General features: G+C 50.8%; 1 protein-coding gene across 5 annotated transcripts; it reads right to left on the reverse strand.

Moving 5' to 3' along the window:
• Positions 1-803: 803 nt before the first annotated feature.
• On the reverse strand, positions 804-27971 carry CNTROB (centrobin, centriole duplication and spindle assembly protein). Of its 5 annotated transcripts, none has more exons than XM_060281890.1 (20): positions 27860-27971; positions 26481-27071; positions 26305-26398; positions 25908-25986; positions 24228-24393; positions 19565-19681; positions 18039-18155; positions 16947-17045; positions 16241-16456; positions 12831-12977; positions 11593-11726; positions 10780-10905; positions 9897-10089; positions 8413-8746; positions 7744-7907; positions 6479-6572; positions 2915-3043; positions 2622-2757; positions 1891-1969; positions 804-1665 (listed from the first exon to the last, which is right to left on the reverse strand). In XM_060281890.1, exons 2-20 carry the CDS (start codon positions 26820-26822, stop codon positions 1525-1527), a joined length of 2907 nt encoding a protein of 968 aa, XP_060137873.1. In that variant the 5' UTR covers positions 26823-27071; positions 27860-27971; the 3' UTR covers positions 804-1524. The 5 variants fall into 5 exon arrangements, with proteins under 5 accessions (XP_060137873.1, XP_060137872.1, XP_060137870.1 ...); XM_060281889.1 differs by having other exon boundaries at positions 26299-26398; XM_060281887.1 differs by having other exon boundaries at positions 25908-26034; positions 26299-26398.
• Between the last annotated feature and the right edge of the window lie 25 nt (positions 27972-27996).

Consider the following 27996-nt stretch of genomic DNA (forward strand, 5'->3'; position numbering starts at 1 on the left):
GGGAACTGTGAGTCACCAAGCAGCAACTGCACTAGCAGGAAAGCAAAAGGAATTTTTTTATGCTCTGGCATCCAAGAAAATGTTTCCTGAAATTTACAGAGCCCCGCTTGTAAACAAGTGGGGGAGATGCATGGGGAAAGAACTGCGGTGCAGCCAGCCTTATAGCTAAGAGCAGACCTCAGGGAAGCCTCCTCTCACCACTAGGCATCTAGCACACACCCGTCCAGGGAGGACCTCTCTTTTTTTGCTCTAGGAAATGCCGATTAGAGCAATAAAGGTTTCTGGAACTGAAGTCCCCGGTGTTTAGAGGAAAGTGTGCTATTTACCCTGGCAAAACACATTGCACATGCTTATTGGTGTGGTTTTTATTTGGAGGGAGGGCACACAGCAGGGAATATGTGCGCACGCGCTTCTCTCTCACACACACAATCTTGCACCCATTGGTGAGAATGTCAACGGAACTGTAAAGTAAAATAACTTGCTGGTAGAGCATAAAAGACGGCTGTGTATATTCCAGGACTGCGAAAAAGGCTGAATTTCACAAACGGCCTCAGAACTGAACTAATCACCAGCAGAAACAGCATCCTTGCTCTCCGGTCTCCCAGGAATTCTGCACCCCAAATTTCAATGTTGCCATGGGAAGGAAAGGGGTTGGGTCTTTGCTTAATTTCAACAGATACTGCAGAAGGGAGGTAATGCCATGAGCAGGGAGGAGAATAGCTTTTATTTCCTTTGACGGTGGCAGGAAGCCAAACAGAGGGAAAGAAAGAGAGAGAGAGAGACGGAAACCGACTGCTTACAAATAACTCAATATTCCTTTATTCTAGAAAATAATAACAATGATAATACAAAAATAATTAACTGTGCAAAAAGAGAGTCAACTTACACTGCAAAGTCAGGTGTGTCTAAAACAGCACACTCAGAACAAAGCACTTAAAACATCAGGATGCAGCGGGTTGGGAAAGAGGCCCAGAAAGGTTCCGTTAAGGCAAGGAAGGCCTCTCGCCCGCTGCAACGTCCTACATGCACAACTGCAACCAAGCTGCTTTGACGGGTGAACCAGGTTGCCTTGGATCACTGGCTTCCTCTCTCCAGAGAACGAAATGGCTGAAGTTGACTTGAGGAAGGGAGATGGGGAGGAGGGCAGGAAGAGGGACGGATGCAAAGGGCACTGAGCCTAGCGAGGGCCGTCGCCTTTTGCTGGGAATAAGAAAAAAAGAGGAGCTGTTGTTCCTGCCACCTCAAGTCTCTCAAAGCTGCAGGATTTAAGAGAAGATTTTGTTTTTCCAAAAAAAGCAAACCCACAAAGTCTAACATGCACATTCCGTTTTTTAAAAGGCAACATTTTAGACTCCAGGTTGGAGCAAATGGTTGGAGGGTGAAGCTGGAGATTAAGATGGCGGGCTTTAAATCAAAGAGCAGCTCCCAGAAACCCCACCAGAGGCCCAGACAGGACAGGTAGGTCAGGGAAAGGGGGGGGAAGGTCAGCGTGGTAAGGAATAAATAGTCCAGCTGCACCAAATATCATCGCCACACGCCACCGCCTCCTCTGCTGGTGCGAGGGTTCAAGGCAGGTGTGCTGGAGCGCTTCTTCCCAGCATTGGCGGCGGCCTGGGGTCTCTCGCGCCCAAACCCCGAAGCACCCACGCGGCGGGCAGAGGCCATCTGAAGAAGGAAGAGGGGGTGAATGACAGTGGCTTTTGACAGACACCCATTCCTTGACATGACAGACCAAAACCTCCTATAAGATTTAAGCTTTCTGCTCCCCGGTTCGTTAACCTGCCTCCCCACCTCCCCACCCCCCACCTTCTCTGCTGTCCCTGGAAATTAAAGAGCAACTCCTACCTCAGAATTTCTCCCATCCCCTCCAAAACAATGGCACACACATACCTCTTTCCTCATGGCATCAATCAACTTGGGGTTGGGGTTCCGGCGTGCTTGCAGATTTGCATCGCCTTTGGCATCTGTCCTGAAGCAAAAACACCCCCGCCAAAAGGAAAAATAAAAAAGGGAAGAAGATGGGAATGCTACTTCAGAACAGAACCCAGGCACCCTGCCCCGCCACCCACCAAAATCCTGTACAGTGGTACCTCGGTTTATGAACACAATTGGTTCCGGAAGTCTGTTCATAAACTGAAGCTTTCATAAACTGAAGTGAACTTTCCCATTGAAAGTAATGGAAAGTGGATTAATCCATTCCAGACGGGTCTGCAGAGTACTCAACCTGAAGCGTACTTAACTCAAAGTATGGGTGTAATTGGTTTCGGAAGTCTGTTCATAAACTGAAGCGTTCATAAACTGAAGCGAACTTTCCCATTGAAAGTAATGGAAAGTGGTTTAATCTGTTCCAGATGGGTCCGCGGTGTTCGTAAACCAAAAATTCGTAAACCGAGGTGTTCGTAAACCGAGGTGTTCGTAAACCGAAGTTCCACTGTACAATGAACTTCAGGCCCCTTCTATAAAAAACCAGGAAACTCTAAAGCCTGTCTCTTTCCTCTGCCCCTCACCGCCGAGGGCAACATTTATTGAGGAGTCCTGTCCAAATCCTGCCAACCCCCCCCCCCAAAAAAAAGAGGTTGTGCCTGGAATCAGGAAAATAACACACATACACCAAGCCTTACCCATTCTGGCCTATCTCACGCAAGTATTTATACAGGTCTTCGGGAGAAGGCACAGTCCTGCCTTTGGCCTGGTGATACCTCAGCAGGCGTGAAACTTCAGCGACCTGCTTTGGGGACAGGATCCCCCCCTCATGGGCTGCGGAGGGAAAAGGGAGAAAAAAGATCAGGGAATGGGCCCACAGAATTCATACTAGAGGTATCTCCACTGGCACTCATGGGCTGGTCTCACACCAGGGTTTTGCCTTGGGGCAGGGCTGCTTCCGAGTTCAAGCAGCCTAGCCTGGCCTACCTACCTTTGAGCAAAGGAACTTTTGTTTTGTGGACGGCAGTATTGCTGGGCTGCTGGATGTGGATAGTGCTGGCAGACGGTTGGGCCGGATCCCACAGGGCTGTGGACCGTTCGTGATAGGACAGCGACGTGCCTGGAAAGGAAGTCGGGAAGCTTTTGAGTGCTGGTTAAACCCAGGTCTTCGGCCAAAGAGGCAGTCCCCACCCGCAGGTTTATGGTCTAAAAAAGCAAAGCAAAAGCCTGCAACACGCAGGGGAAAGTCAGCATAGAATCATAGAATCATAGAGTTGGAAGAGACCACAAGGGCCATCGAGTCCAACCCCCTGCCGAGCAGGAAACACCATCAAAGCATTCTTGACATATGCCTGTCAAGCCTCTGCTTAAAGACCTCCAAAGAAGGAGACTCCACCACACTCCTTGGTAGCAAATTCCACTGCCGAACAGCTCTTACTGTCAGGAAGTTCTTCCTAATGTTTAGGTGGAATCTTCTTTCTTGTAGTTTGAATCCATTGCTCCGTGTCCGCTTTTCTGGAGCAGCAGAAAACAACCTTTCACCCTCCTCTATATGACATCCTTTCATATATTTGAACATGGCTATCATATCATCCCTTAACCTTCTCTTCTCCAGGCTAAACATACCCAGCTCCCTAAGCCGTTCCTCATAAGGCATTGTTTCCAAGCCTTTGACCATTTTGGTTTCCCTTTTCTGGACACGTTCCAGCTTGTCAGTATCCTTCTTGAACTGTGGTGCCCAGAACTGGACACAGTACTCCAGGTGAGGTCTGACCAGAGGTACTATTACTTCCCTTGATCTAGATGCTATACTCCTATTGATGCAGCCCAGAATTGCATTGGCTTTTTTAGCTGCTGCATCACACTGCTGACTCATGTCAAGTTTGTGGTCTACCAAGCAGGGAGGGAAGAGGAAAATTAAAATGGAAACTCAGCCACTGGTTTCTAGCTTGAATAATTTTTTTATTAATTTTTAGAAAAAGAAAACACATACAAAATATACAACATAAACTCTGTCCCTTCATTTTCCCTCCACCCACAAGCCCACCTCTGCCACCAGTGAGCCCCATGGGTATTGGGGAACAAAGGGGTCCATTTTAAGCTGGGTTTGACCTCCCCCCTCCTTCCTCCCCCCTTATCCCCCCCCCTGCCACTGAGAGGACAAAGGCGGAGGATCTCTGGGGATTGGCTTATCCCCCAGCTATTTCTTCACTGTACTGGAAAAAAGAAAAACAAAGAAAAAAGGAGATAAAAAAAAGCAAAAATATGAAAAGGGGAAAAAAAGGGAAGGGAAAAAAAAAGGAAAAAGGAAAAATATTAATGGCTTCCACGACTCTCCTCCTCCTGGATTTCCCAACCTCTTTACATAGTTATGGCGGGTTTTCTAATCCAATTCAGAATCTTATTCTTATAATATTAACACAATCCTCCTCCTTCTTCATGCTGTCCCCCTCTGAGCCCCCCCCCCCTGCCACTGGGGTAGCCCGAGGAGTCCAGCAGTCAAAAGGTTCCATTTTTGTGTCTGGGTTTCCCTCCACCCTTCCCTCTCCCCTCAAGGCACCCCCTGCCACTGGGTACCAAGAGTAAGAAGGGGGAGACAGGCAGTTTTCCACCCAAACACCTGATCACCAAAATTATTCAAAAACAAACTCTAAGCCTATTTCCTCAGCCATTCTTTTTACTCCCTCCAGAAAGCTCTTAACCTTAAACTATAAAAATCTCTCCTCCCCCCCCCCAATGTCCCTCCTCCCAATTGGATCAGCATATCCTTTAACAGGCCAAGATTCCGACACCGTTGTTCATAGACCAAAAACAGTACCTTAAACTAAAATTTTTACCCCACACCAATTCTTTCCCACATCCACTTCCAGACCTCTGCTCCTCCCTCTTTCTGCCTTTCCCTCCCTTCACTAACACCATTCAACATTTCAGTCTCTCCAGGATTTTCACTTCCATCAATCTTCTCTTCACTTTGCTTCTCCTTGTCGGCCTCATCTCTTTGTTCTGATCTTTGTTTTTCATCATCCAACACATATTTTTTATAGTCTGAATCAGTCTCCAAATTGTCCTCAAATTGTTGCTCCTCACACACAATCTCATAATCAAAATTGTCCTCTAGATCTTGCTCTTGCACCTCATTCTCCTTTTCTGTTGGATTGAGACATTGCCTTTCCTTGTAGATATCTTCCCATGTTTGTAGATAACCCAGCACAGCTTCCTGGAAAGCTCGAGAGAATTTTGTTTTCATAGTTCACTTGACCACAGGCAGACCAGAGATAAGGGCAGAAGGGTACTGGAAAATTCCTCTCTACCACGTTTTCGGCTCCATCTTGGCTGTTCTTATCCTTTGTCTTTAACCTCATCAGATTTCAAATTTACAGTCCGCTTAAATCCTTTTAAAACCTTTTGAATCAATTTTTCCAATTCACAGGAATAAAATCGTCTTTCTTAGCCCTTTAACAATTTGACAGCTTTTGACAGCTGTCAAAACGTCCTCCCCCTTGTTGCTGCTGAACCTCAAGGGGCAACGACACCGGGGGGCTGGGGAGGTTTGGAAAAGTCTTTCTTTCTCTCGGGTCCGCAATCTTGAAAGAAGTTTTCCCTTTTCGGCTTGGGAATATTTAATGCGCCTCCCGATTGTCCATTTGGAAGAGATCGGCTTCCGTTACTTTAGAATCTCTTCCTATCTTCAAATTTAAAATTTTTAAGATCCGAATAGAGATTTGACTTACTTTGAAGAAGTCTTTTATTGCCTTCTTTTATTGCCTTTTATTGCCTTGGAAGAATCCGCCGCTTGCAGGCTGAGGACTCGGAGCTTCACTTCAAGGAGGTAAGATGAAACCCAAAAATGGCTCCCGCGACTCCACTCCGCTGGCTCTCGATTGCTCTACTGAGCTCTCGGGCAGCAGAGGATTCGCGTTCGGAGCAAACAGCTGGGCACTATGTCACCGGGACTCTCTACCCGGTGTTTTTTCGGGGAGTCCGCTCGCTCTGCGGACTTCCCCCCCCCTCCACGAAGCCAGGGACTTCAGAGCACGAAGTCCCTGCGTCCAACTTCACCAGCGCGACGAATCGGAAGCCGTTTCTAAACACTTGTTGCCACAAGGACTGGTTCGGCACAGCTCAGGTGCAGGAGGTGTCTGAGGAAGCTGGGCTGGTGAAATAAGCCCCCTGGGCGCTATCTCCCCCCACAGCAGCAACTGGATGGAGGCTGCAAGAGGGAGAGGCCCACAGAATGCAGGAAGGTGGAAAGCTGCCTTGTTCAGAGTCTGACCATTGGTCTCTCTAGTTCAGAACTGTCCCTGCTAACTGGCAGCAGCTCTCCAGGGTATTGATCTCAGAGCAAGTGTCGAGACAGATCGCTAGTAGCAGTCCAGTGCTCTGCAAACCCTGAACGCCCTTCCAGCCACTGCCTTGAACGTGCCAGCGACCACCACCCACAGGTGGGCACAGCAAGGGGCTGGGGAGCAAGGGGCTGGGGAGCAAGGGACAGCCAGGAGCCACTAAGAGGACTGCAGAGCTCCCTTGTGCAGAAGGAGAAGGGGCCTGCTCTTACCAAACTGCGTCTGGTTCGCGGCAGGTGGTGGGCTGTCCGTGGAGACCCTTTCCTGCTTCTGCCCAGCAGTTTCATATGCTGAGCGGTCCAAAATCTGGAGTGTGGTGAGGAGACAGGAGTTAGGTGTGCATCCTTCCCTCCCTCCTACACACCCATCTCCTCCTTGGCCAAAGGAATCAACAAGGAAGCGGTCAAGGTTCCGCAGTTACTCTCCTAAGACATTTATGCTACAGAAATAATTAACAGCCAAGAATTCACTGTGGATAAAACTGAATTATTTCTTCATATTTAAAAAAAACCTAGAATAAGTGTTTTTTAAGCAACCTGATCAAAATCTTTACTTAACACCAACATGATGCACTTTAAACTTAAAGCCACTTAAAACTGAATTATGTCCCGTCTTACCATGAGTCAAAGGGTGCTTTTCTGTGTAAAAGAGAGCCACTATCAGGATTCTGAGGTTAAGTACAGTGGACCCTCTGGATATGAACTTAATTTAATTCGTCCTGGGAGGTCCGTACTTACCCTGAAAAGTCCGTATCCAGAGGCGCCACTTCTGCACACGCGTGCGGCACGATAGAGCGCTTCTGCGCACGCATGTGCGGCAAAACCCGGAAGTATACGCTTTCGGGTTTGCCGCGTTTGCAACCCGAAATTATGTTACCCGAAGGTAACGTAACCCGAGGTACCAGTGTACAGCCATACCTTGGTTTTCAAACAGCTTAGTTCTTGAACATTTTGGCTCCCAAACACTGCAAACCTGGAAGTGAGTGTTCCAGTTTGCAAACTATTTTTGGAAGCCAAACATCCGACGCAGCTTCTGATTGGCTGTAGGAGCTTCCTGCAGCCAATCAGAAACTGTGCTTTGGTCTCTGAACGTTTTGGAAGTCGACGGACTTCCGGAATGGATTCTGTTCAACTACCAATGTACGACTGTATTATAAAAGGATGCAAGCCACACATTGCATACCCTTCAACATTCCTCAGATAAAAATAGGGCATCTCTCTCTCTCTCTCTCTCTCTCACACACACACACACCACAGAGAGAGAGAGAGAGAGACTCCTCGACCCTCCATTTTTTTGTCCCCTCCTGTCCCCATAGAGCATTTCCTATCAGAAGAAGGCTGAGTGCCACCACACCAAGATGAGAAGGCTTCACTTGAAATCTGCCCACCCTGCAAGGAAGGACTCCTGTCGCAGTTCCCTCCCACCCCTACAGACTGAAAAGAGAAAGAGCAGAGATTAGGATCACGACGACACACACCAAACGCAAGTAGTAATTCAAGTCGGGCTGAGGCACTTGAGCTCCACCCTCCAAGCTGCTCTGCTGGAGGGTCTCTCCCTCATTGCCTGCTGTCTCAGTCATGGTCTCATCGGTGTCATCTGTGAATGGGTGCTCTGCCAGGTTATCAGGGTGGAAAGGCAGACCTGAAGCAGGCGAGAGAGAGACAGAAACAGAGAAATGTGGGAGGCCCAGGTTTAAATATCTGCTCAGTTGCAAAAGCCCATTGTGGGCAAATCACCTGCAGCTTTCAGTCCCCTTGCATTTAAACTTCCTTTCTTTTTAAACCACCCATCGCCAGGTAAAATTCACACATGCACGTCAGGGATTCTTCAGCTGTGATCCCTGCACTGCAGGGGTTGGACTAGATGACCCTTGGGCTCTCCCTTCCAACTCTACAATTTCTACGTTTTTATGCCTTTATGAAGGGCAGCCATGCAGATAAAATATTTCCAAAGCGTTAATGCAAGTCAAACAACAAAGCAGAGAAATCGAACGGCCTCACACTTCGGCCAATATATATTTTCAAAAAACCTGCAGCTGTTCCACAACCACATTAACAAAAGTCCTCACAATGGGTGGTATTAAATGATGCTACATTTTACTCAGGAGCAGATCCATTGAAATTACTGGACTTGACCCAACGCACACCTGCTACAGAGCTGTCCACCTGCGGTTCCAGCTGCTGGAAGCCCGGCTGGCTGAGGAGGCTGTGGTTGAAAACGTGGCTGAACTCCGAGGAGAGACGCCCCATGTCTGGGAGCAAGGGGAGCAGATGGCGGTAAGCATCCTGCAGGGACTTCTCGGGGGCGTCTGGCAGGCCCCGTGAAGAGCTGCGCTGGGCGGCAGGCTGGAGGGGGACCGCCTGCGCCCACGCCGACCCCTCGCAGTCTCCTGCCCCTTGGCTGCTCCCAAGAGATTCCGCCTTCTGGGTCTTGGTCAGAGATTCGGAGGGCTGCAGAAGCTCCAGGTCGGAGGGGGTGTCCTATGGAAGGAGGGCAAGGGGTTAAAAGACAGTGAGCTCCGAAGACAGCACTGGTCAGTCCCCTCCCACTCAATAAAGCACGCTACAGCTAAAAGGAAAGAAGTCGTTCTTCACGCAATGGAAATTGAGCAGCAGCACGAATCTCTTTTTAATGAAGAATTGAGCAACAAGTCTACAGGGTTCTTAGAGCCTGGTGAATTTTACAAGGGATCTGCTCAAAGGCAAGGGAGCTCTGGAAATTTTGCAACATTGATCTTCACCAGTGTTCTAATCCCCACTTAAGCCATGAAACACACTGGATGCCTGGATCAGTCGCTGCCCCTCAGCCTAACCTACCCCACAGGGTTGTTGCAAGGATAAAATGGGGTGGGGTGGGGTGGGGAGAGCCCTGTGCACGACCTTGAGCTCCCCAGAGGAAAAAGTGGCATTAAAAATGCAATAAATAAACTAACCAGGATAGTATTATGAAGCTGCTACTGCAGGTGAGGCTTTGGAGGGTGGGGGAGACTGGCCTAAGGTCACTCAGTGAGCTACAAGCCCAAGAGTCAAACCAGGAATCCCGAGCTTGTTCTCCCAGCCCTGCCTTCACCACCCTCCAGATGCTTCAGAAGAACGAAGCAATATAGTTCAGGTAAGACACAGTGTTCACGTACGGCAAAGGGATGTGGGGGCTGGAGTCAGTTTTAGCAGTTGTGTATAGCAGTCGCCACTGCCACCCCACCCCCACCCCCAAGCTGGTGCCCTCTAAAACTCCCAGCTGTTGCTGAACTCCATGTCCAGGAGCAAGGGAAGCAAGTGGCGGTAGTTGCCAGCTGGGAGTTGCAGTTTGGAATGCTAGGAAGGCGCCAGCTTCAGAAAGGCTGGTGCAGAAGGACAAGCCTTGCTGAAGAATAACCAGGCATGGCTTGTGCAGAGGCAAGTCCTACTTCAAACTTTTTCAGTTGAGATGGGAGTGACAGTCCAAAACATCTGGGCAGTGGGTTTAAAAAAAAAACATTTTATCTTCTATTTTTCCATGTGGGCAGGGTTGTGTTGGCAAAGGCTGCCCTCGCTACTCTTCTCCTCAAGCATTTACGTTTCTGGTTAGGGTCCAAGCCGGGAGTGCCAGGAGTGAGGACAGCTCTGCTTACAGTGCCAAAGAGACTCTCACCTGCTGCTGCTGCTGCTGCTGCTGGGCTTTGGGCTGTGGGGAGGCTGGGCTGCCACTGGTGAAGAGGCGCAGCGCCTCGTTCCAGTGCGCCTTCATCATAGCCTGGAACTGGCTCATCATCTCCGCTCGCTGCATCTCCAGCCGCCGAGACTTGGCCGTCAGTTCCCGAATCTCATCTTGCTGCTTGGAGATCCTGGGTGGGGTGGGTGGGAAAGACACCATGGTTCTAGGACAACCTTCCACAACATGGAAACAGTTTCATAATATTCAACATGGCATATATCGCAAATCAGGATGTGTGCGCACGTGCTTCTCTCCCGATTCCTGTTGCCCCATTGCAATGAACAATAAAATAACAGTTAAAGGTTAGTAAAAATGTATTAAAGGTGAGTAAAAATGTATCAGACCCCTAAATGTCCAGTTGTCCAAGGCATTACCCTGTTTGCCTCTACATACCCTGTTTCTCCAAAAATAAAACGTAGCCATAAAATAAGCCATAGCAGGATTTTTAAGCATTCAAGGAATATAAGCCATACCCCGAAAATAAGACACAGTGATAGGCGCAGCAGCAATGCCAGTCGCGGCAGGAGGAGGAGGAGGGAAAAAATAAGACATCCCCTGAAAATAAGCCATAGTGTGGTTTTTTTGAGGAAAAATAAATATAAGACGGTGTCTTATTTTCGGAGAAACACGGTAGTTCCATCCTTCTTTGAGACATTGTGATATATTGATATACCATGAGGTTTTGCTGGTCATAGATCACAATGTTGAAAACCAGACACCGCCCAGCCCTCCTTTCCCCCCCTTCCCCCTCTCTCTGGCTCCACACACAGCTTCCCCAGCACCCCCAGAAAGACCTCCCCCTCCGCCCGCTTCCAGGTACCTGCACTCATAGTCCTCGGCGAAGTGCCTCTGCCTCTCCTCCCTCTCCGCCAGGTCGGCTTTGAACTGGGCTAGCTGGCTGGCCAGCTCTTTCTCGTGGTGGCCGCTCAGCTCCAGCAGCTGCTTTCTGCCAAGGGAAGGGAAGGGGTTGGCTCCAAAAACAAGAACTTCTGGTTTATAGCCAAGAAGTCGACAGCTCCCCAAGCGGTAGCGGGTTAAGCGAAAAGGGCAGGGATGGGCTCGAAAAGGAGCCATCTTGAATCCACTTACCCTGTGCTCTAGCACAGTGATTAACTATGGGGGTGGGGACCTTAGGAAAAGGCTTTATTATGAAAGCAAGGGGAAGCTCTCCCCCCCCCCCCCGCTCCACCTGTCTCAAGAAAACACGAGATCAGGGCCCATCTGCTCCACATCCTGTTCTCACAAGTAGCTGATGCCTGTGGGAAACCCGCAAGCATACCTATCATGGCTAGTAGCCATCGACAGCCCTCTCCTCCTTTAAGTTGTTTAATTCTCTTTTAAAACCATCCAAGTCGGTGGCCTCTTATGGGAGCGAGTTCCACAGTTCCAACTATGCACTTGCATGAAAAGGTACTGTCTTTTATTCGTCCCAAATCTCCATTTCGAATGTTATGAAAGGGGAGGGACTTTGCTCCCCCTGCTTGCTCTATGCCATGCATACTTTTATAAACCTCTATTATCGTGTCTCCAGAGCCAGCAAGGAGGGCTCACTATCTGCGGAGGCATCTAAGGACAGGGGCTCCCTCTGGCTGGAGGTGTGCTTGGCGTAGAGGGGCATAGAGCACCACCCCACCTGTGCTGCTCCCTCATGCTGCTCATCTGGCGCAAGCTCTCCTCGTGAACTTCAGCCATGCGCTCCGTCACCCGCTGCTCTAAGGCCACCTTCAGCTCTGACTCCAGCTTCACCTTCTGTGCCTCATAACGTGCCTACGTACAGAAGGGGGCGGGGGTGGGGGGGTGGGGGGGTGGAAGGGAAGAGGAATTTCACTTCAAGCTTCTGGTGTTGCATTTGACATGCTCCTAGTCCTCAAGGAGCTCGCAAGTGCCAGGTACAAAGACTTCGGCTGAAGGTGAAAGCCCTTGAAGCAAAGGACTATAGGCACCACCTCAGCTCAGCGGGACTGCTGTATCTTTAACATTATTAGTATTCTTTATTAGTCATTTTTTTTGCCATGGCAACTCAATAACTGGGTGAATGATACGTGAGGTGAATCATCACAGCTCCATAATAATAATAATATAATAAAAATAATTAAATAGCAGGGAGCAAAAGCAGGGAGAAGCCCCTAAATGGCCTCGGTCCAGTATACCTGAAGGAGCGTCTCCACCTCCATCATTCTGCCCGGACACTGAGGTCCAGCACCGAGGGCCTTCTGGCGGTTCCCTCGTTGCGAGAAGCCAAGTTGCAGGGAACTAGGCAGAGGGCCTTCTCGGTGGTGGCGCCTGCCCTGTGGAACGCCCTCCCAACAGATGTCAAAGAGGAAAACAACTACCAGACTTTTAGAAGACATCTGAAGGCAGCCCTGTTTAGGGAGGCTTTTAATGTTTAATAGATTACTGTGTTTTATTTTTCTGTTGGAAGCCGCCCAGAGTGGCTGGGGAAACCCAGCCAGATGGGCGGGGTATAAATAATAAATTATTATTATTATTATTATTATTATTATTATTATTATTATTATTATTATTATTAGAAGCTGCAGCAATGAAAACTCCTCCTTCCATACAATTCAATTACTGTACAAACATCTGGTCCAGCATCCTGTTTTCACCAGAGGCCTGTGAGAAACCAGCAAGCAGTATCTGAGCACAAGAGCTTCTCTCTCCTTCCATGGCTTCCAGAAACAGGCATTCAGAAGCATGACTGCCTCCAAACCAGCGCCTCCTGTGGGAGGGAGTTCCGTCGTTTGACCACACACTGCGTAGAAGAGGACTTCCTTTTACACAAATTGTCCCAACACTCGTTTGCTGCCGTTCCCCCCCACTCACCCCAAAAGCAGCACCTTCGCTCGGGAAGGCCACTGCCCAGCTTACCTTGACCAAACTCATCTCCATCTTCAGGTTGTCTCTCTCTCGGCGCATGGCCTCCAGCTCGGCCTCCAGCCCTTGAACTTCTGACTGCACCGAGGCCAGGACGCGCTGGGCGTCGGCCGCTTTCTGAGCTTCGCGCTGGGCCACTGCCTAGATAAGGGGTGAGGAGGAGGAGGAGAAGTAGGGTACGCACCGAAAGAAGCTGTTGAGACTGCAAACACCCCACCACCATCTCCCCACAAAGCCTGCCTCCCAACTGCATTCCTGGCTTGCTGTGTTGTGTGCCCCCCCCCCGAGCATCCTCTCCCTGAGCAACAAATACCATTGAAAGCCACGTCTGAACCGTTCCAGATTTTCAAGGGCAACTCTGAAGCAACCTGGGTTCTGCCTAAATGTGAGGGAAAAGGGATCTGTCCCCTTGGGGAAATCCCTTCTCATCGCTGCCCCTCCCTCCAAAGGCAAGGCTCTCGGGGTAACCTGCTCAATGGCTGCATGCAAAATAACAACATAAAATCTGCGCGGCAGCTGGATCAGTTTACTATTCATCTCGAAGGGGGAGAGAGACGAGAAGGCTTCACTTTCCAGCCTGTTCCCACTTGGGACCGGCCACCTGGGTATATATTGTGCGGAATTAGGAATTAACTCAAACAAAGCAGAGGCCAGGAGCCTCCCAGATCATCTGCAGAGGCGTTCAGCTCATCACAAATGGCATGTTTAGACTATGACAAGTGGGAACAATCTGAATCCAGAAATACAAGGCTGACTACAGCAGCAAGAACAAAAGAGTGAAGGCTTTTGTGTTATTCCTAGCAAATTGGTTTCTTGTGCTACTTAAGATCATCTAAATTTGCCGTCTGCTTTTTTTTTTTCTGGCAGGCCTCCTGTGGCTTTAGGCATGACCCAAGAGGCAGAAATCCAACAATTGCCTTCTCTGGCGCAGTGTTTCGAAAAGCTTTACCCAGTGAATCGCTGCCAGTGAAGTGGCAGAATAAGGCACACACAGAAGCCTCACTGGCAAATACAAGGAAATCCTGGGTGAGACCAAACTGGTCTCTCCCCTTCCCACTCCTCCCCTAAGCTGCTGCCTCAGATCACGGATCCATCTAGCGCAGTGCTGCCCACACTGACTGGCAGCCACTCTCCAAGGTTTCAGGTAGGGGACATTCGCAACCCAACCTAGTCAGGGATGTAAGAAGTGCCTGGCTGCTGGACCAGGCCAATGGCCCATGCAATCCACCATCCTGTTCTCATGGTGGCCAGCCAGATGCTTGTGGGATAAGCCAGCAGGAAATGAATCCTGGATCTTCTGCACCCAAAGCAGATGCTCTGAAACTGAGCCATGGTCCTTCCCTGACGACTCGAGGGCTATGAGCCATGACGGCTGGCTAGCTATTTATCTACCTAATTTGTATACTGCCCTTCATCTGAAGATCACAGGGTGGTTCACAGCAACGAACCCTCCAGGTTAAGAGCCCTTGCATGCTGCCTCTGAATACTAGTTGCAAGAGAACCCAAGGGGGAGCAGGCTAGTATCCCGACACCCTGCTTGTGGCATCTGGTTGGCCACCAAGGAGAAACACGATGCAGGGTAAGAGAAGACCGTTGGCCTAGTCTAGCAGGCGCTGTTCACCTGACGCTCTCAATGGTGGCAAAACAATTCTTTAGGGAGTAAACGCATTGCAAGTCCTGCCTTAGCTATTAAAGGGCACAACACAGGAGCAGTAAGTCACAGGAGTCAGACGAGGGACGTTTGCTGGAATCCCGCTTCTGAGCAGCAGAATATTTTTTAAAGCTTTTCTCTGAATCACTGAGGACTAGAAACCTTAAAAAATTAAAGGGCTCCTTGAAACAGAAAAGTGTGCAAAAGCCGCAGAGGCTTTTGTGTGAGTGATTCAACTAGATCTGGAGCCATGAATATTGTTTCCTGGAGCTCTTTCCTAGCCCTGTTAACCAAGATTAGACGTGGACCCGCAGATAACAGCTGGCCCACCTACGCACACAGCCAAATCAGCACTGGAATGAGACATCTCTACCCCACAACTCACAGACTGGGAAGGCTGCTGCCGTCGCGGCCTATGCTTTTCCTCCATAGGGTGGGGATTTCTTCTATAGGGTGGTAGTTCTTCCCAGCCTTGGGATTCCATGGCAAACAAGGCCTCCCCTGCCTCTGTGCTCCATGTAAGAGGCTATGGCCCGAAGGTGGAGCCAGAGTCAGCCCTGCCCACTAGGCAAAAGAGGCCACGCCTCTCCCAAGGGGGTTTCCTTACAGAAGGACTGTGGCTCTTCCTTGTGCTGGAATACTGCAGCCGAGTGGCCAGGTAAGAAAGCCTACTAATAAGGCACTCAAAGCTCTGCTTATTTTTCTACAGCAGTCCCAGAAATTTAGCTGCTCTTCTCCATATTGAGCCTGCCTGCTACAGCCTCAGTAAAAAAATGAAGGCAAGAGTCTGGAGTGGGGCTGAGTCCTTCTGAAAGAGGGCCAAGAGAGAGTAGGAGAGATTTAAAAGGGGGTAGGAATATAGGAAGCTGCCTTATACCGAATCAGACCACCAGTCTGAGCTTATATTGTAAACTCAGGAGGGGAGGAGCTATCCTATGCACACTGATGAGCATTGTTTAAATGATAAAAATAGTATTACCCATGGAATTTGGTGAGACTTGTTTGCTAGCAAGTAAGCTCAGGATTACAACCAGCTCTCCTTAAAAAAATTAAATTGTCCAAAATCGAACTACAGTGGTACCTTGGTTTACAAACTTAATCCATTCCGGAAGTCCGTTCTTAAACCAAGGCGTGCTTTCCCATAGCAGCGGGGGACAATTTACAAACAGAACACACTCAACAGGAAGCGGAACATGTTCTGCTTCCAAAGCAAAGTTCACAAACCAAAACACCTACTTCCGGGTTTGCAGCGTTCCGTTTCCAAGTTGTTCATAAACTAAGCTGTTCTTAAACCAAGGTACCACTGTAGGCTTATTCTCACGTTAACGTTATTCTCACGTTGTTTCCAACTCCACTCAGTTAATAGAACTGGTGCAATGCTTTTGCTTTAACATTTACTAATGCTGACACCGAGGCCAGAATGTCTGTGTTATCAATTACTGTTTCCTGTGAACAGTCGCCGGCTGACCTCTCTACATCCCATTTCCTTCGGCCACACTAATGTGTATATATGGGTAATAACTTCAAAGGGTGTCCATGGGTTCTAGTGTAAGAAACTGCCTGCTAGGCAAAGCTTTTGATCAGGGGCCAGCAAACTTTTTCAGCAGGGGGCCGATCTGATTTCCGGACCATCGGCAGGCGGGATTGAGAAGGCGATTGGGCCTACCCATGCTTTAGATCATGCTCTTAAATGGGGAGGGAAACCGCTCCTGCAAGGGATTCGGAAGGCCTGGGAGGAGCCTCTCACTCTCACCTTCTCCTTGTCCAGCTGGGAGCGGCTCTCCTCCTGCAGGACCTGCTGCTGCTGCTCCAGCTGCCTCTCGCGCTGCGCCCAAGCCTTCTGCTGCTCCTCCAAGGTGGCCCGCAGGGTCTCCTGTTGCCGGCGCTCCAGGTTCCACTCCGCCTCCAGGCTGTGCACCTGCCGGCGCTCCGCCTCCAAGTCGCAAGAGAGCCTCGCCCTCTCCTCCTCCTGAGCGGACGGAAGGGGATGGGGGCGCACTTGTCAGCTCTGATGCGAGAAAGGCCTCGGTGGGCCCAATTCCTAATCCCAGAACGATGTCCTGAGAAGGGCATTAATGGGAGGCGCCCGGCCCTACCTGTGGACAGCGCTTGGCGTTTGAGAGTCAACAGCCTCTTGCCCCAAAACATGGGGCTCTTTTTAGCTCTCATGGTGATATCAAGGCCAGCTGGTGGGGGGGGGGGCAGAAAGAAAACAGGGCTCCTGTACCTTTAATAGCAGAGTTGAAGAGGAATTTCAGCAGGTGTGGGTTGTTTTCCTCTTCTGCGTTCCTATTAAAGGGACAGGAGCCACTGGAAAGGTGAAGGGCCACTAGGAGGCCATTCTATGCTTACTCAGAAGTAGGTTGCACTGAGCCCAATGGGGCTTACTCCCTGGATTAGAGGACTGCACCCCACAGGAGCGAGGGCATGGGAAGGCTCAGGGGAGAGGTGCTTCTTACCAGAGCCTCCTTCTCCTTGCAGAACTGATTGGCCGCTTGCTGCTGCTGGCTGAGGGCAGACAAGGCTTGTTCGAGGCGCTCCTCCACCTCTGAGATTTTCTATAGGAAAGAAGAGTTAGACATTTCCCAAAGACAGAGAGGGCCCCCAGCTGCATCCTTCCTAGACCCGGGGTGATGGGTTGCTGGTTCCGTCCAGGCCTGCCTGGGACATTTTGCTGCCTGAAGCAAATGGCAAGATCAGGCTTCCTCAAACTCGTCCCTCCAGAGGTTTTTGGCCTACAACTCCCATGATCCCTAGCTAGCAGGACCAGTGGTCAGGGATGATGGGAACTGTAGTCTCAAAACACCTGGAGGGTTGAGGTTGAGGAAGCCTGGGCAAGATGGTGCCCCTCCATTAGCCCATCCCAGAGACAGACCTCAGCCTGACAGAGTGAATCTCATTGGGAGAGATTCAGCAGCCCCTAAGCCTATTATTATTATTATTATTATTATTATTATTATTATTATTATTATTTTGATTTATAGACCACCTTTTATCAAAAGACCCCAGGGCGGTGTACAACATTAAGAACACATTTTACGGAGCACAATGATAAAGACATAATGAAAAGCATCATGATAAAGTAATCATAAGAACAGTCTCCCCCAATAGATTATTTAACAGCTAAAGGACTGAGTAAAAGAGGATGTTTTTGCCTGGTGCCTAAATACATAATGATGTCTCGCCAGGTGAGCTTCTCGGGCGAGAGCATTCCGCACATGGGGAGCCACCACCGAAAAGGCCTGTTCTCATGTTGCTACCCTCCAAACCTCTCAGGGAGGGGGACATAGAGAAGAGCCTCAGGCGACAAGCATAGGGTCCTGTGTGGCGTACGTAGCTCTGACCACCAACACGGAAAAGGGGGGGTTGTGCACAAGAGCACCAGGGAGGGGGCTGTCCCACTCCGCCTCCTAGTTGACCCAGTGCGACTTCAAAATGCAGAGTGTCTCTCTCCAAATTTCCTGGTGGCCTCATGTGCCTGCCTGCCGATGGGCAAAGCTGGAACCCCACCCTCTTGCTGCCCTGCTGAGATCTGTGGCCCCAAGCCCCACCTCCTTCTGCTTCCCCAGCGCCTGCTCAAGCCCTTCCTTCTCCGTCTGCAGCCTGCGTAGCGTCGCCGTTCGCTCAGCCTCGTGCCGGTTCCAGCCCTCCACCACTTTGGCCAGGGTCTGTGGAAAGGAGAATGAGAGGCTCAACTGGCTGTTCCCCCCCCCCCCACGGTTCCAGGGGGTTCCCCAGCTGGAAAGAGATCCCTCGCTCGCTGGGCAATGAGAGAGAACTGGTGTATTGTCGACTGCTGTAGTCCAGTTTCCCCTCCGTCCCCTGGAAGCCACATCCTGCACTCGCTTTGCACGCAATCATTCTGGCCAGGACTCAACCACTGCTTGCTTGCTTGCTTGCATAGGGCTTGTTCTGAACTTACCAACAAGCAGCTGGAAGCTCAAGTCCATTCCAGAGGCAAATGCTCAATATGAGGGTTGCTCTTGTTTCCTCTATTTGCAGAGGTGACTAGAGCATTGAGTCTCCAACAAATGCACTTTTGGGACCCGTACAATGATCCTGAGAGACCAAGCAAGGCAGAGGGGCTCTCTGGGGAACACCCGAGATCCTTGTCCAAGCCTTGGGTGCAAAGGGCACCTCTGTGCTATGGAGTGTGAGTGTGTGTGTGTATTTGACAGTGCTTAGTTTGTTTTCGGTTGCGAGTTTGCCAATATTAATTTTGTTTTGTGGATTATGAGAGCTGTAATGCTTTGTGAATCTTATAATATGACCCTGGTTGTGGCTCTGCCATTTTGCTTGTTTTTTTCAGCTGTTTTGTTCACAGCATTTTATAGGAGGTCCTCATTTCGCTGGTGATTTGCCATTGCTTTACTGATGAGTTGTTAATTATTCTATGCCACCTATGTTGCATTTGTATGCTGCTTTGTGATTCGTGTGCAAGTCAAAAGAGGCCTAGAAATAGAATGAATGAATGAATGGGTCACGTTGTTGACCTGGGTGGGTTGCTGCAAGTTCTGCCTTTGAAACAGCTCCAGTCTTCAGGCTTTACTGAAAAGAGTGCAGCAGTCAGGGGGGTGGTAGGGAGGAGCTACTGCCGGTGTGGGGAACCATAGGTCCTCCGGACACTGCTGAACTACAGCTCCCATCACCCTCAACTATTGGGCCGTGCTTTGCTGGGACTGATGGGAGTTGTAGTTCAGCAACATCTGGGAGGGCCAAAGGTTCCTGCACCCTGGGGGTCAGAAGATTGTAAAGAACTGCCCTCCCTGCAATTGCTAAGAGCAGCAGCTGCTACATGTAAAAATGCTGAAAGAAGCTCTGCCCGGATCAGGCCACAGTGGGCCCATCTAGCCCACCGTCCTCTTCTCACCGTGGTCCACAAGCAGGACCTGGGCACAGCAGCAGCAGCAGTGCTCTCCTCACCTGCAGTCCCCAGTCACTTGTATTCATGCCCTGGGCTCCCCATGGCTCCAGCAATGAAGCTCCACTCCAACCCACCTGCTGCTGCTGCTGCTCCTGGGCCAGCCCTTCTCTGGGCATCTTGGCTACCCACCCACCTGTCGTGTCAAAGGCTCACCTTATCCAGCTGCTCTATCATGCTGTCTTTCTTCTTGTCCGCCGAGACGGCGACGGCCAGCTGCTGCTGCAGCTCCAGGATGCGATTCTGCAAGGCTTGGATGTGCCGCTCGCAGTGCTGGGTGGGGAGGAAGCGGTCAAGAATTCAGTCGCTGTGGAAGGGAAGGGTGAAGTATTTGGGCTAGGGGAGGTAGGCCAGCAGGAAATGATTCTTGCGGAAGAGGCAACTCAAGTCCTGGCCCCTTTCCAAGAACTCCCACTGATACACCATTCTTCTAGGTTCTCCCCCCCCCCCCGTCTCCACCCCACCACAGTCCTGAGCGATGGAAACTTTGATATCAGTCAAACCCCTAACAGCTAAAATGAAAGATGAAGATTTCCGGGACCTGAGCCAGTCCTGGGGATTATTCAGGAGGGCATGCCTTACTTCTGCCCTGTTTATATCCTCTTATAAATACAGGTGTTCAGTCGCTACTTCTCTCCTGTCCTACACGGAGCACCCTGCTCAGGGGAAGTGGAGTTCTTCCCTGCCTCCTAGAGCAGAATTATGTCCCCTCTGTGGCAGACAGAAGCAAACCTTGCTCTTCCCGGTTTGCATGAGCAAACCGTTTGGAAGGAAACAATCTCCCCCATCCTGCCCCAGACTTGGCTGCCTTGGGTTAGCCTAGGGCAGCAGTGAGGACTCTTTGGCCTGCAAATCTGATGAGACCCACTAGGCCTCCCTTTTTGGTCCAGCTGCTCCTACCCGATGTCAGGTGCGGGGCAGGTGAAGACCTGGCTCGGCCATGGGGGTGTTTCCATTGATCAGCTGATCTGTGGCACAGGGCTTTGCAAGAGGCGACAGTCAGCTGATTGACAGGAGCTTTGTAGGCTGTGCCTTTGCCCATCATGCTGGACCAAACCGGCGGGGGGGGGGGGGGGAGAGATACGGTAATGATCTGGCCGGTGGCCAGATCTTGTTGCCCACATCTGGGTCCAGTGGCTGTTAATGGGGATGAGCATCAGGGAACATGTCATGCCAGTTCCCAGACACTCCCCCCAATACAGATAAGCATAAATACTGTAGTATTTAAAGCAGGCATAAGCAAACTCGGCCAGTAGTCAGGGATGATGGGAATTGTAGCCCAAAAACATCTGGAGGGCCAAGTTTGCCTATGCCTTATTTAAAGCAATCATAATAATTCAGCAAAACAATAGATTTGCAGCTGAACTGTCTATGACTTGGCAACAGCAGTACTGCAGCTATAGTACCCGTAGCAAATCAATCCTTGGGGGGGGGGGGGAGAGAAAACACCGGGAGAATAAAAATGTGTTTAATTGGTCTTGGAAGAGAGCCAGCGATAGTATCACTTGCATCTCAGGGCAGACCTGCCCATCTGTTAAGATATTTGTCAGTGGCCCTCAAGCCCCACTGAGAGGGCTTCTTGGGCTAGGGTGCCTCGATTCATGTGACTTTTCAGTGTCACAATATACTCCCAGGCCTCCTTAAACACAGACTGGAGTGGCTTCCTGCTTCTACCAAAAGCGTCTGTAGTAACAATGCAAGTTGCCATGTCCCAGGAAGTAATCTGTTCTCTTCCCACCCAGACACGCTCATCACAACCACTGTGTTACAGGCAGTGTTTGTATTTCCCTGCCTGTCGTGCTGCAGACCTGAGTCTGACTCCTAGGTTGGCTGGGCACTTCTTGGGGGAGGGGGGGGCATAGCTGAACTGTCGGGCACCTGCTTTGGATACAGCAGGGGACCACCTGCGGCAAATGCACCACCGAAATGTAGCCTGGCGTGAATCAGCCCAGGGTGTCCAAGAAACGAGAGTTCCAAGTGTATTCAGTGGTGTGTGTGTGTGTGTGTGTGTGTGTGTGTGTGTGTGTGTGCTGGGGCTCACACATGGAGCAAAAAAGTCCTAATAGATGGGTGCCTCTCCTTGCTGCTCTGGGACCAAGAAGTAGGGAAAGCTCTCATGTCACGAGCGAGCAACGGAAACTCTTTTACAAAGTAAGCCCTGGTGTTCAGCGGCTGCTCTAAAGGACATAACTCCTTTACAATGGGCAACGCTATGGGGGCAGAAGCTGCTTCACCCACACACTCCCACCTGCCTCCCAGAAAGGCAGAGATTTGAGTCCTCCAGAATATTTCTCCCAGGAAGTTCCAGGACTTTCTGGAGCAGCTATCAGAGCCCTGGAGCTTACTTTGGGTTCCCAGCAGCACCTGGGCCAGGCAGAGCAGGCTGCTGCGCTCTAATAGGCTTAGAGGGCTAAATAGAGCCTCGGGAGGGGGCCGGCTAGCCCTCCACCCACCCCAGCAAGCGGCTTAAAGTCGGGCAAGGCGCCCTGCAGCAATATCACCAAGGTCAGGCTTGTTCCACCGGCACGTGGGCTGGGTCTGCGGCACGCCAGCGCCTCCTCCTGGTCAGATGGCCTCCTCCGCACATCATTGCCACCACCCACTTCACTCCCTTGTCCTTCGGAAGATGCTTAGGACAAGGGAGGAGAACAAGATGGAGGCAGAAGGCAGCCAGGATTTTGTTTGCAGGTTTGAAAGGAGGCTGGAGTTGAACACAAGCTGGGGGGCAGGGAGGATAACAATGACAAGAGTGGGTACTTGAGATCACTCCTTTAAAATGCACCAGAGAGTGGATTAGCAAGGGTTGGGCACAAATGAGGTTCCTGTGCCTTTTTGCATACCCTAAGAGCTGCCCTTTGAGCAGGTCTCTGAATGTCGGAAGTTTAGAAAAGGAACACAGTTAAATTACAGAACTCCCTCCCATAGGAGGCAGCGAAGGCCACCAACCTAGATGGCTTTAAAAGAGGATTAGACAAATTCATTGAGGAGAGAGCTCACAATGGCTGTGCTCTGCCTCCAGAGTTTGAGGAAGCGATGCTTCCAAATTCCAGTTGCTAGAAATCACAGGAGGGGAGGGTGGTCATGTTCCAATCCTGCTTGCAAGTTTACACACAGGGATCTGGTCAGCCACTGTGAGAACAGGATGTTGGACTAGATGGGTGCTGGCCTGATCTAGCAGGGGTTTTTTTTTAGGTTATCTGCAAAGAATGCTGCACTATGTGGGCTTTGGCCCAATCCAGCAAGGCACTTCATATATTCACGACCATGAGTGCAGACTCGAGATCAACTGACACAGGTGAGGAATGATTTCACCCTTCACAAGGTTCTGTGTTAGGCACTCTAAGACCAAAACCCAACAGGGAAAGTAGACCACACCCAAAGACTTTAGCCTGTCCACCCCAGCTTAAAGAGGGGTAAAAGAGTGGATATTCCCCACCTGTTGTGAAAAGAGCAGATACCCAAATCTATGCTAGTGAAGCTGGAGCTATTATTTTCTAGATTAATTATTATGGTGTCACAAGTATACAGTTATGTATAAGGCTATACAGGCTGTATGAAGCTTAACAAATTCAAGTTCTGCCCCAGAACAGAGCCACATTCTGCATCCTAAATCATGGAAATCAAAGTCTCATGGCCTCCTGCTGATTTTGCCTAAAATTGTTGTGTTATTTTATTTTATTTTTAAAAACCCACCAATTTTTATTTTTTTTGCTTGGCAAGCTTTTGGGAGGTGGGAGAAGAAAAGGGTGCCACAGATAACTCTGAAGACCTCCGGAAGTTCAGCTCCACTTCCCTTTGCCTGAAGATCAGGGCTGACACAAAAGGTGGTGCACTTTTAAAGCAGAGGCTTTTCTGCAGGGTTTGGACACGTATCAGGGATACGGCTATAGCCCCTTCCAGCTTTGCGATTCACTGAGAGGTAGGGGCTGCTGAAAAGCAGATCTACTGGACCTAATCCCTTTCCCCAGAGAAGTCAGGACTCCTGGTTTTCTTTCGTGAAGAGGTTGCAGATCAGCAACAACCACCGCTTGTAGCCCTGATTCCTGAGCCCATCTTCCTAACTGCCCATGGAACTCTGCCCATGTTGAAGGTGAATGTAGGGGGGCACGTGGCTGGAAGGTCAGAAAGCTCATTACGGGCCATGATACCGGCTAAGTCCGAGTAGCTTTACTTAAAGTCGCAGGTCACATGACACTTACTTCATGCCGCCCCCTCCCCCCTCCAGCCATATTGGTCCATCCTTCAAGCCTCTTTGGCTGCCTAATGCAAAGCAGTAATCCTGGCAATTAGGAGAGGCTCAGGTGAGAAGGGGGGGGTGCGAGGCAGCTGGGCCAATTGACTAGGCTGCGTTTTTTACTAGACACCAGCCTGCATGGAGCATTCCCCCCACCCCACCCCGGCCAAGAAATCCTCAAGCAGTTGGATCTCTTTGTTTAGGGCAATGGTTCTCAGGGGGTGTGGCAGGAGAGGATGGTAAGTGTGGCAGGAAGATTCGAGGACTAATCAAAGAAACATTTCAGTATCCAAGTGATACTGAGGATATTCCAAATTGTGATCTTTTCATTTTCCAATGTATTTCTTATCAATAAAAAAAATTCAGGGTGGCATGAACAAATTTTTATTCTGAAAGTGTGTCCCAGAGGGAAAAAATGTTTTGAGAGCCACTGTTTTAGGGAAAGAATATGACCTTTAAAAGCAATTTGGGCAGAGGAGAGGACAGGGCAGACCCAGTCCCAGCAGCCACCCGTTCCCTCATTCTCCCACAATCCTTTGTGAATCCTTCAGACAGGCTCCACAGCTGCCTGGGGGTGCCACTCACCTTCCGCCGGGCCTGCTCCTTGTCCAAAGAGTCCTTCAGCAGGTGGGAGTTGGCATACGGCGGGTGCTCACGGACTTGGCCCAAGCGCAGGCTGGTGTAGCGGGGAAATAGTTGCTCAAAGCCGGCTAGGGAGCCGGGAGGAGAGACCTCCTGCAGGGGCCTGGCGCTAAGGGGACAAGCGGAAAGGGGACATGAAGGCAACAGAGGCTCTTTCAAATCAAAACCAGCCACAATCGATCCCTCCACCCTCCTGACACTCTTACTCTTTAGCTTCCGGCATCTTCTATCCCCGAGGTGCCAGGAAATGCCAGGACAAGGACCCAGGAGTTCTAGAGCCCCCTCTCTCTCTCAACATTTCAGGGTTGGCTGAACCACTTCCTGGCCTTTCACCCCAAGGGCTGTCGTCTATCTACTGATCCTCCTTTTACAATATTGCTCCTACACTGGGGTGTCTGCATTTCACTATTGTGGGTAACTTCTGGCCCACAGGCCTCGTTAGCTGGGCCCTAGGACTTCGTTTGGCCAAGCCTTGCCCACCTGTTCCACATCACAATGTGAGGTGCAGGTACAGGCAGGAGTGAGCCAAAAAGGGGGGTCGCAGGCACTGCAAATCAGGCGCACCTGCAAAGTCCTGCATGGGGCGCTGTGAAGCCCTGACAATCAGTGCCAGCACTGCTCTATGCAAGAATTGCATAGTTGGGAGCCGTCCAGATTCTCGGGGCTGGCACAGAGCTGCGTGTGGTGCTTTAAAGCTGATCCACAGGGCTTCAAAGTGTAGCGCAGGCTCTATGCTAGCCCGGGGGTTGGGGAATCACATCACGGTGATGTACAGTAATGATTGATAAGTTGGTGACCTGCAGAGGGTAGTGGAGTTAAGGGATCTGGCCCACCAGCCAGATCCAGTTCCTCACCTCTGCTCTCTAGAACAGTGGACTCCAAAGATAAGCTTTGTATGAGATCATCTGTCCTAGCTAAAGGGAAGGCACCTCCATTCATCCTTCAAATGTGTGAGGAAGCAGAGAAGTAAATTCTGGTCGGCCACAACACTGAACCATGGTTTTCTCATGACATGCATGAGCCTCTGAATGCACCAAGCAAAACCAATCAGAAACTCATGCACATTACCAAGGCTCAGGACTGATCCAAGGTTTGTGTTGCATGCAAACCAAGCCACAGTTGTCAAAGGCCCCCAATGATTTTAAAAAAACCCCAACATGTGGTGAAACATCAAGGCTCCTCAACAGAATCTGAAATTCACCCAAGAGCTTAATCGGGGTTCTTTATCTGTCTCCTGAGATGCAGCTGCTTCTGGCTGGGAAGAGCTGTGTAGCAGGAACCCCTCAAAGCTACAATAGCAACTGACCCAGAGCCAATGTTCTTTTTTCGGTCAGTACGCATCAGTATAGCATACTGCTACCTCTTTTTCCCTGCCACCATCTCACTGCCGCCGCTTCTCCCAAAAGGTGCTTTGGTGATCGTAAGGATCATGCCCAAACAAACAACTTTTATGATCCTCAGGCACCTTCCGGGAATGTGCTTTGGCATTCAAAGGGTTGCGCTAAAGCACCTCCGGGAGGCTGTGCCTTCCGCCGCGTAGCAGCACCTATTTTTCTTTTTTAAAAAAACACCAACCACTGCCCAGAGCCTAGGAAGTCTGTTCATGTCCTGAGATGAACTTACTTGAGCAAGGCAGTCGTGGTGTCACTCTCAAAGGAGTCATCATCTTTCTGCTCAAAAGTTCGCAGTGCCACAGCATCCCCTGCAGGCAGAAAGGGGGGAATTGTTGTCTGCAGGTCATAAGCAGCTTCTGAGGGTGAAGGGAAAAACAGCTCCGATTTTGGTATAAGGCCACTTCCTGCGTTCCTACTTAGGAGGCTGGCTAGCGAGAACCTGCTATAGATTCAGGGGTTAGATGAGAGATCAAGAGGTGGGTGGCAGTGGAAAGGGTGCCACGCGGGGCAGTGAGTAAAAAGGAAAAGGATTAGGGGAGCCTCTCCAACGGGAAGCCTGGTTGGACCATGTTCCTCGTACTAGGCAAAGCTTCTTTTTAAATCTTATTTTTGGTACTCACTCTCACCATGAGCAGCATCCCTGGACCCACGGAGCATGCCTTGCAGATGGCAGCGCACGTTCTCCATCTCAGAGATGTGGCGGGACTCGACAGCAGGTCCCTGCAGGAGAGAATGAAAGAGGCCTGGGTGTTTTATCCTGCGTCTCCAGCCTCTCCCCAGCCACGTGGCCTCTCCTCCTCACCTTCCTGTAGGTGCTGGCCTCCACGCTAGTCGAGAGTCGGTGGCTGAGCTCCTCCGCCAGAGTGTCCAGATCTACTTCGGGGGCCTCCGCTTCCCTGGAGTGGCCCAAGCTGTGCTGGTTCTCCAGGTGGGAGCGGGCCTGAGCCTCAGCCTGCCGGCTCTGGTGCAGCGAGGCATAGAGTTGCGCCGTCACCTGGGAGGTATAGGGGGTGCCCGCCTGAGAGGAAGGGACCTTTTGCCCTGGGGTGGCAGGAGCCGAGGGTGGCAGCAGCTCCATGTCGCTCAAAAGATCCTCGCTGTGGATGGAGGAGCTCAAAGTCCTGCAGGCACTCTTGTCATCCATGGGTACAGTTGGAGGTGGTGGTTCCAAAGCCTTTGCCCAAGCCGGCCAGGCTGCAGGAGTTCTGTGCTCAGAAGCCCAGAGTCCCTGTCATAATGCGGAGTGTCCCGTGACAACAGGAATCCGACAGAGGAAAGGTGCTTTCAGACATGCTGGCCCACCCAGAGTGCCGGCAAGGAGATGCTGGAAGGAGAGGCCTCGCCTGGGGCTACAGGAACAGGACTGGGCAGGTGGTGCTTCCCAGCCGGTGCCCTGAAGAGAAAACGATACCCGTGAGGGGCATAGAAATGAGCTCACAGCAGGACAACGGGAAAAACAGAGGTGACATCAGGGGTCGGATCCCAGCTGAATAAAAGCCCTGCCCTGCGCCACTGCTCGCCTTTGCCCTGTATGGTGACATTAGTCCCCATTTCCTGGTGGGCACATGGCAAGAGCTCAACTCCTACTTGGTTTAAGCTCTATGGATCCTGGGTGGGCCTCCACCCCCACCCCCCACATGCTGCTGGACTATAAGTCCCATCAGCCACAGCCAGCGCCCAGGGGCAATGGGATCTGTAGTCCAGCAACATCTGGAGGGTCCTGATCCACACTCCTGCCCTAGAGGGATCCCTCTTCTTGCCCCTTAAAGCTCCACACTCACTTTCTGAAAACAACCCCAAGCATGCCTCCTCCCACATCACACACTCTCTTCCCCTTTAAGCGCCCCCACCTCAATTTTAATGGCAGGCCCCCTCCTACAATTCCTAACCACCAGGCTCCCCCACAATCCCCCTGGAGCTCCACCCACAACCATCTGGCTCCGCCCACACCTGTCCCCCGCCTCACACCTGCCACAGGCCCCGCCCACACTGCGCTCCCCCCCCCCCCCAAGCGTTGAGGTAAATCCTAATTCTCTCTCACACAGCCCCGCGCGGGCCCGGCTCTTTCCCGCCGTTTTAAACGCCCTCGCGCTCCTCCTGTCCCGCGCTCGCCCACCTCTAGGCGGCGCCCCCCACCCTAAAAAATAGCGCGCGCACACAAAATACAAAACCCAAACCAACCAACGCTTGGTTTTCATTTGGCTTAGGCCAACGCAACTCCTGTCAACCACCTTGGCAGGGAGGGCGGGGAGGCCGTCGCCGCCATTTTGCTTGAGGGCAAGAGCGCGGCAGGCGCGGGGCGGGGAAAGTGAAAATGC

Source organism: Zootoca vivipara, chromosome 13 (genome assembly GCF_963506605.1).
Source record: "Zootoca vivipara chromosome 13, rZooViv1.1, whole genome shotgun sequence".
Classification (NCBI taxonomy): domain Eukaryota; kingdom Metazoa; phylum Chordata; class Lepidosauria; order Squamata; family Lacertidae; genus Zootoca; species Zootoca vivipara.

Coding starts and splice junctions, on each gene's coding strand:
- CNTROB (XM_060281887.1), bottom strand. CDS start 26,822: ATGGATGACAAGAGTGCCTGCAGGACTTTGAGCTCCTCCATCCACAGC. Junction 26,035..26,298: donor GGATGCTGCTCATGGTGAGA/GTGAGTACCAAA, acceptor CTTCACCCTCAG/AAGCTGCTTATGACCTGCAG. Junction 3,044..6,478: donor CGCGAACCAGACGCAGTTTG/GTAAGAGCAGGC, acceptor CTTCCTTTCCAG/GCACGTCGCTGTCCTATCAC.